The sequence below is a fragment of the Otolemur garnettii genome, unplaced genomic scaffold, assembly GCF_000181295.1.
Source record: "Otolemur garnettii isolate 467f Iridium unplaced genomic scaffold, OtoGar3 scaffold00047, whole genome shotgun sequence".
NCBI lineage: Eukaryota > Metazoa > Chordata > Mammalia > Primates > Galagidae > Otolemur > Otolemur garnettii.
Window position 1 is genome coordinate 9,347,984 of NW_003852442.1, and position 7,474 is coordinate 9,355,457.

Sequence of the window (7,474 nt, forward strand, 5' to 3'; positions counted from 1 at the left end):
CGCCTCTTTAAGATCCAGTTGTCCAGGGTGGCACCTGTGGCTCAAGGAGCAGGGCACTGGCCCCATATACTAGAGGTGGCAGGTTTAAACCTGGCCCCAGTCAAAAACTGCAAAAAAAAAAAAAAAAAAAAAAAATCCAGTTGTCCTGGGAGGACTCTGGTGAGGACAACCAAGTGCTTCCCCAAGGCCATGGGCAACAGTGAGGAGGAGGCTCCGTGGTGGCTCTGGCCCCTTGAGATAGAGTAGGTATAAGCTGGGAAAGGAGCAGTGATGGGCATTGAGCTGTTGGGTAACCCCTTGTGAGAATTGGTTGAGCCCAGGCCAACCAATTGAGATTTGAGGCTTCAGAATGGAATTTCTCAGTGTAGAGGGAAAGGCTGTGGTGGAAAGATTGGCCCACACAGGTCCCCTCCTCTCGCTTCACAGCTGGGGTCTGAGGACACTTGAAGTGGTGTGACCTCTGCCCACGCAGCCATTCCCCTGGGCGTGTTGGGGGGAAGTCCACACTTGCAGAAGACATGGGGACGTGTCCCTGGGCTAATGGTTACAAGTGTGGACTTGTAGCCCAGGCCAGGGGGCAGTTGTGCTGCTTTCCTTGAGGAGAAAAGGCTTTAGCCCTGACAAAGGCAGATGAGGCAGGGAAGCCTCAGGCTAGGAGGGATCCCTGCCTGCAGCGTGGGCGACTGCAGCAGCGCATGATGACTGTCCACCCCCAGCCCTTGCTTGTCTGGATATCTGTAGATGGGAAATACTAATAAGGCAAAGAACAAAAAGTTGCCCTTGTGCATTGGCTAGGAATCAAACCTGGGCCTCCTACGTGGCAGGTGAGAATTCTACCATCGAACCACCAATGCCATGGCAGCCATTCCTTGGCTCCAGTAGCCCAGGTAGTTGGTGGCCCCACAGGTTCTGCCCAGCCATGCTAAGGGTTCCTGCCCTGCAAGGGGAACTGCTTCTTCAGCAGTCCTGTTCCACTGCAACACACCACCACCTCAAGCTTTGTCCTTACAGCAGTCCTCCCTGCTGTGTCTTGCCTAGCCCTCAGGACAATTGTCCTGCCAGCACCACCCACCCCCATCCCCCAGTCCTCATTCTGGACCTGGCCTCACCACTCCTACTTGATCTCTTTCCTCCTCTTCTGAACGGAATTGGCAGCAGCCCTCGCTCAGACCTCCTGAAGCCAGAAAGTGGCAGTGGGTGTTGGGGGGCAGTGGCCGGAAACCTCATCTGCAGGCTTGGGGACCCTGCCAGATGAAAGAAGAAGGGGCCTCATCCCCATGTCCTCCATTCCACCCCAGGGATCTCCATAGGCCTTGCCTCTCCTGGGATGGCTGCGGGCTGGGGGTATAGGTAATTGTTTCCATAAAGTTTTAGAAATTTGCTCTTCCCCCTTCCCCTGCATGTAGCTCCTCCCCTTCCTGAACTCATTACCTACCCCAGCCCCAGTCAGGACTTGAAGCTTTTGCCGTGGTGTCCTCATAGGGCCTTCCTGCCCAGGGTGGGACCCAGTTGTCCCTCTGTACAGATCCCCCCACCCCTCCAGGCACCAGAGCCCTGAGTGCTTAGTGTGTGGGAAGGAATGAGGCCTATCTGTAAGCTTGGGACTGTTCAGCCTCATTCTCTCTCCAAGGGCCTGGCCACTCCTCTAACCCTAACCCTGCCTGCTGGCCCTGTCTGTGCTGGTCACGATCCAGGAGACTCCCACGCAGGGATCAAGGGCTCTCACACCCCCACCCAGGCTTTGGCTCTGACTTAACTTGTCCCTTTCATCCTTTGCCAGGCTGAGATCCAGAACATCAGCAGTGCTCTGCTCAGGCAGGGGAGGCTTAGTTGGCTCAGGCTTTAGCTGTGGCTATAAGCCTGCGGGTGTCCTTCCTGCCACCTGGAGCCACCTGGTAGACACCCCTTATCAGAGGCCAACTCGGGAAGCTGGTTTGCTGTGGTCTCCCAAGTGACCTTGGGCATTCTAAGCAAGAGCTGCATACATCAGTTTCCTCAAGTTCAACTGTAGCCCAGGCAGACTCTGACCTTGGACAGTGACCCCTTCTTATTTATCTCCTATTTTTTAGCAGTAACTACGACTTGAACTATGAACTGTACCGAGAAGATGTTCCCTACAGGTGGGTAGGTTCTGCCTCTGGGTCTTCTGGGTGAGGGGGGGATGCCTGTTGGCCTGAGTCCCCATCTCCTGTTCCTGCAGGGTGTATGATTACCACAGGATTCCCCCACTGATCAATCGCGTGCCTGTCAAGCTCCGGAGGACCCGCTCGGGGGTCAAGAGCAGGGCCTCCAGGAAAAACCGCCCACCCCCTGTACAGATAAAGCGTGAGTTAGAGGGCACACACTCAGGCAACACTGTCCTCTCCCCACTGCCCAGCCTGGGCACCAACCCTGGCCCCTCTCCCAGCAGTCCGACCTGAAGAACTGCGCTCCATCAGAGGGGAGCTGAGCCAGATCAAAGCCCAGGTGGACAGCCTGCTGGAGCATCTGGAATGCATGGACCGGCAGAGGGACCAGCCGGCAGGTCAGCTCCCCAAGTGTGTTGGCCCAGGCCACACTCTTAGTAGGCCTCAGCTTTTCCCACTCTTGAAGACACCAGGGCAACCAGGGTCCTGCCTGGGACTTTCCTTGTTTTCAGGGGGTCCCTCTCCCTGGAGTGTAACAGCCCCTACCCCAGTTATTCTTGTAGCTTGAGGACCCTTGTTGCTTTTGGGTTGTTTCATCACCCCTGCTCACTCAGCAGTTATCTGGAGCCAGAGTGGAATGTTCTAGCCCATCTGCCTCCTGTCCTCCTGAGCCCTGAATGCCCTAGGTCATTACTGGGCATCAAGTGGCCTCTCTGGGGTCAGCTGGGGCCTCCAAACCTAGATGTTAACTGGTAACTCTCTCTATATAGGGACAAAGGACAGTGAAGAGAATAGGTGCCCTGGTAGTGAGGGCTCAAGCAGAAGCATTGAGCCCTCACAGGAGCCCAGGGGTCAGAGGGCCAACCCAGAGGCAGATGGTGCTAATGAAAGCCCAGGCGCAGAGAAGGCAGTGAGTATCATCTCCATCCTTACATGTGCTTGGATCCCTGTGGCCTCCCTTGAGTAAGGGAGGGACTTGGTCTCATTCAGGACTCTAGAGTGGTGGGCCAGAGAGCATGCTGGAAGGCTGGGTCTTGCCCTGCTCATCCCTCCTGACTCCAGCCTGGTGGGCTCAGCTGTGCCAGGGGCTGTTGGGCAGTTGGGTCAGTTCTGGGCTGAAATACATTCTGCTGAAAGGCAGTGGAGGGTGGGGGGATCTTTATAGGAGGAATGTCACAGATGTGCCCTATGGCCCCAGGCCCTTTGTTTGAGACCCAACTAGTAAGCTTGCTAAAACCCCCACTTCAGGCTAGGGTGGTGGCTCATGCCTGTAATTCTAGAACTCTTGGAGGCTAGGGCAGGTGGATTGCTTGAGCTCAGAAGTTTAAGACCAGTCTGAGCAAGTACAAGACCCTGTCGGTACTAAAAATAGGAAAACTGAGGTAGGAGGATCACTTGGGCCCAGAAGTTCAAGGTTACTGTGAGCTATGATGATACCATAGCACTCTACCAAAGGCAACACAGTGGACTCTTTAAAAAAAAAAAAAAAAAGAAAGAAAGAAAAAACCACTTCTGCCCTCTTCCTAGCCCTACCCTATGGCACACTGACCTTCCTAGATGGAAAAAATCCAATCTGGAACCCACAAGAGCCCTTTATGCAGCATTAAAGTACCTGAATATACCCCACCATGCCATCTATTCCACCTCCTGGTAGTCACTGAGGTGAGGCAAGCTCATATTGCTGCTGGGGCCCTCCCTACAAGGCCAGTGCTCCTGGGGTCAGGAGGGCTCTCACTGCAGCTTAGGGCCCAAGTCACATCTGTAACATCTGGGAAGAATGGGCTAGATGGAGACAATGCTTTCTTCTGCATGGTTATTCTAGGTTCCCAGGTTTTAAGAAGAATCTAGAGTAGCCCTGAGCTCTTAAAGCTCTTGAGAAACAGGTCAGGTGGGGTAGAGGGGGAGACCACATGTGGGCAGATGCCCCCAACTGTGTCACCACTGTTCCCATTTCTCTTCCTCCAGGTGAAGATTCACTCACTGGAACAGGAAGGCAGCCAATAGGAGGTGGGAATCCCCCCAGCCTCATCAGCACCAGGCTTTCTTGGGTACTTCCTTTCCTTGTCTTGTGGCACCCATGTAGCCTGAGATACCTGCTCTATAGCTGGGGCAGTGAGGTGGGGGCTGGGCTCAGCCGATTGGAAAGCCTCACTAGTGGTGGGTTTAGCTTCTTTGGAGGTTGTTTCCAGGTTAGTCCTAGGGCTGGCAGGGGTGGAAGGGAGGCAGCCTAGAACTGCCCAGCACCGGCTCACCATGCTCATGAAGCCAGGACCACCTCACAAGAGGTAGATAGACAACAGGGTCCCCCTGAGAGCTCAGGAGATACCCTCAGCCCTGTCTGAATACAGACACGGCTTCAGCTGTTCTCCCCCCAGGTGCCACCAATCAGCAGCTGGCTGACAGGTACACCTGGTCTACTATTGCCCTCCGTCTGACAAGAAGCTAGCAGGCCCTCAGCGTGTGCCCCTAACTTTTGGTTCCAGACTCATCGACTCCAGAAAGCCATCCTTCAAGAGGGGCACTGTTTTTACATCCTGTTTCTATCTTGTCTCTGGCTGGGGTTGCAAACCTGCTCTAGAAAAATGTCAGAAGGGAAAAAATAAAACTTGTATTTCTTTTTCCTAGTCAGGGTTCTTGGAGTGGTCCTAGAACTCAATCTCGTTTTAGTTCTCGGGTATTCCCTGGCCAGCACATCCTAGAGAAGCTGAGCAGGCCCTTGGAACATATGTTTAGAAACTCATACCAAGCTGAAGTGCCAAGGGAAACCAGGCTGTCTTGTCTCCTGAAGGGCAGTCTCACCCGGCTTCCTCCAAGTCAGCCTTGAGCACAAACAGGCAAAAAGCCACACACAGAAGACCACATTCTTACAGTCAGTCAGGCAGGCCAGCTCTGCCTTACTGGAATTTTATTTACTTAGACAGTTTTGTTTTGTTGCCCTCGGTAGAGTGTTGTGGCATCATGATAGCTCACAGCAACTTCAGAATCCTGAGTTCAAGTGATCCTCTTTGCCTCAGCCTACAGAGTAGCTGAGACTACAGGTGCCTGCCACCACACCCAGCTAGTTTCTTTCTTTTTGAGATAGTCTCAAGCTGTCACCCTGGTAGAATGCCCTGGTGTCACAGCAAGCTCAAACTCTGGCTTAAGTGATTCTTTTGCCTCAGCCTCCCAAGTAGCTAGGACTACAGGCACTGGGCACAACGCCCAGCTGTTTTTTGTTGTTACAGTTGTGGTCATTGTAGCAGTCTTGGGCAGGGTTTGAACCAGCCAGCCTCAGTGCATGTGGCCGGTGCCCTACTCACTGAGCTACAGGAGCCACCTAGTTTTTCTATTTGTAATAGAGATGGGGTCTCACTCTTGCTCAGGCTGGTCTCAAACTCCTAAGGTCAGGCGATCCACCTGCCTTGGCCTCCCAGAATGCTAGGATTACAGATGTGAGCCACTGTGCCCAGCCCAGCTCCGCCTTAGGAAATAGCCAGGCTTTATTTCCAGTACCCAGAAGCTTGCACTCTAGCAGCTCATCTGCCCTCTCCCAAGCTCCCACTGCTCAGGGCCTTGCTCTTCGGAGCCAAAACTAGACAAGACGCACCAGATGACCACACCAGCCCAGGACCCCACTTCTTACCAGCAGCAGAGGCAGCCTCTGGCTGTGCTGCTCTGCACACCACCAAGGATGGGATCTGGTTTCCACTCAAAACAAAACTCTTCCCAGCTACCCAACCCTGAGCTGTGTTCTTGCCTAGCACTAAACCAGGGACTGGAGGACACAACTATCCCTCACTCTTTTTGTTACTGAAGGGGCAGTTTCTCCTTCAAAGTACATTTCCCACATCAACCCCTAAAGTTGCTTTAGTATTTCAACCACCTTTACTGCTTATGCTGTCCTAAGGGACTGGGTATATTTAAGGCAGTGCTGTCTTCAGCACTGGACACCAGGGGATCAAGCATGCAGTATCCCAGTTCAGATGATCTTTTGAATCCTGTACCAAGAAGAACCACAACAGAAAACATTTCTCAAGTATGAAATGGTTTTGTTCTGGTTCAAATATAAGTGAGAAGGCACAGCCCCCTTGTCCATCCTCTCAAAAGTAGCCCAGTTATATTGGAGTCACTGGCTAGCCTGTGGAGGGTCCATCCCTTACACAACAGCTCCAAGTCTCATTTTTCAGGTTACCCAGCTGAAATTGTTTTCAACTTAGGAATCAGTCTGTATTCACAGGTTTCTTCAACTGTGCTGTAGCTGGGAGCCAGCTCAAGTGGAAAAGTTCCTTTAATATAAGTTTGTAAAACGCTGCTCCAACCAGCTGCCTGGTGCATCAGCTCTATGCGCGCCTCCCCAATCCTCTCCGGTGCTCCAGCTAACTTTGCAGTCTGGACACAGACGGTCGAGTCCTGAGGACAGTGGCTGCACGGTCCCTTGGTGGCCTCCGTCGCTGCTCCGACTTGCGGTTCAGGGTGGGGTGGCGGCGCCCCTCCGGCGGGCGGCCCGCACTAGGCACTGCTGCAGGACCGGGTAGAGACGCTGGCAGCCCTCGAGACCTAGGCGCACCGCTTCGGCCCAGCTCTCGGTCGGGCCGCCTTCCCCGCTGCCCAGCAGCCCGGCCACTTGATTGAGCACCGGCATGAGCGCCACGGTGAGGCTGGCAGCGGCGCGCTCCTCCTCGAGCCGCGTGGGGTCCAGGAGCCACGTGGGCGCGGGCCCTGGCGCGCGGCTGAGACCACAGCCCACCACTAGGTCGTACATTTCAATACCCGCATCGGCCAAGGCGAGCGCGGCGGCCGTGAGCGCGGCGGCCAGCGCCGAGCCGCCGTCCTCGAGCAGCAGCGCGGACACCTCGAGCTGCGCGCGCGGGTAGCGGCCCAGGCGCACGGCCGGCTCGAGCGCCTCCTGCAGCGCCAGCGCTAGCTCGCGCTCCTCACAGCCTCCAGGGGGCGCACGGCGCCGACGGCCCGCGAAGGGCGCGCGGCGGAAGTCGCAAAGCAGGCGGCCGCGCAATGCGGCCGGGGCCTCTCCGCCCGCTCCGGCTGGGCCACCGCCCCGCTCGCCGCCCTCGGCCTGGCGCGGGCCCGACACAGCGCACAGCACCTTGGTACCTCCCGCCTCCAGGTAGGCCGAGCCCTTAGCCTGGCTCAGTAGCCCGGCGCGCGCGTACACGGGCCGCAGCCGGGTCGGGTCGCGGGCGGTGGGTGCCTCGTCCTCGTCGGCTGCGTACAGTTGTGGCGGCTGTGACTCCTCGGGACCGCGGATGCGACGGTGGTCCCCGGGCATGGCGGCGCGCAGCGTGCGAGCCGCTTCCGCTTGCTGACCGGTCTCGCGAGGAGGCACTTCCGCCAGTTGAAGTCGCGCGCCC

General features: G+C 55.9%; 2 protein-coding genes across 2 annotated transcripts in view; one reads left to right on the top strand and one right to left on the bottom strand.

Annotated features, from left to right (window-relative positions):
• The window catches only part of LOC105887118 (RNA-binding Raly-like protein), a 13,195-nt gene extending 8,445 nt beyond the window's left edge, over window positions 1-4,750 (top strand). The window contains exons 3-7 of the mRNA XM_012806106.2: window positions 2,070-2,120; window positions 2,201-2,325; window positions 2,411-2,524; window positions 2,897-3,036; window positions 4,092-4,750. Coding sequence (XP_012661560.1) covers window positions 2,070-2,120; window positions 2,201-2,325; window positions 2,411-2,524; window positions 2,897-3,036; window positions 4,092-4,130 — 469 coding nt within the window. The 3' untranslated portion in view covers window positions 4,131-4,750. The remainder of the gene's footprint in view (window positions 1-2,069; window positions 2,121-2,200; window positions 2,326-2,410; window positions 2,525-2,896; window positions 3,037-4,091) is intronic.
• A 752-nt stretch (window positions 4,751-5,502) lies between these two features.
• On the bottom strand, window positions 5,503-7,416 carry EXOSC6 (exosome component 6). The gene has a single exon (XM_003791366.3). It carries the CDS (start codon window positions 7,390-7,392, stop codon window positions 6,574-6,576), a length of 819 nt encoding a protein of 272 aa, XP_003791414.1. The 5' UTR covers window positions 7,393-7,416; the 3' UTR covers window positions 5,503-6,573.
• Window positions 7,417-7,474: the final 58 nt, after the last annotated feature.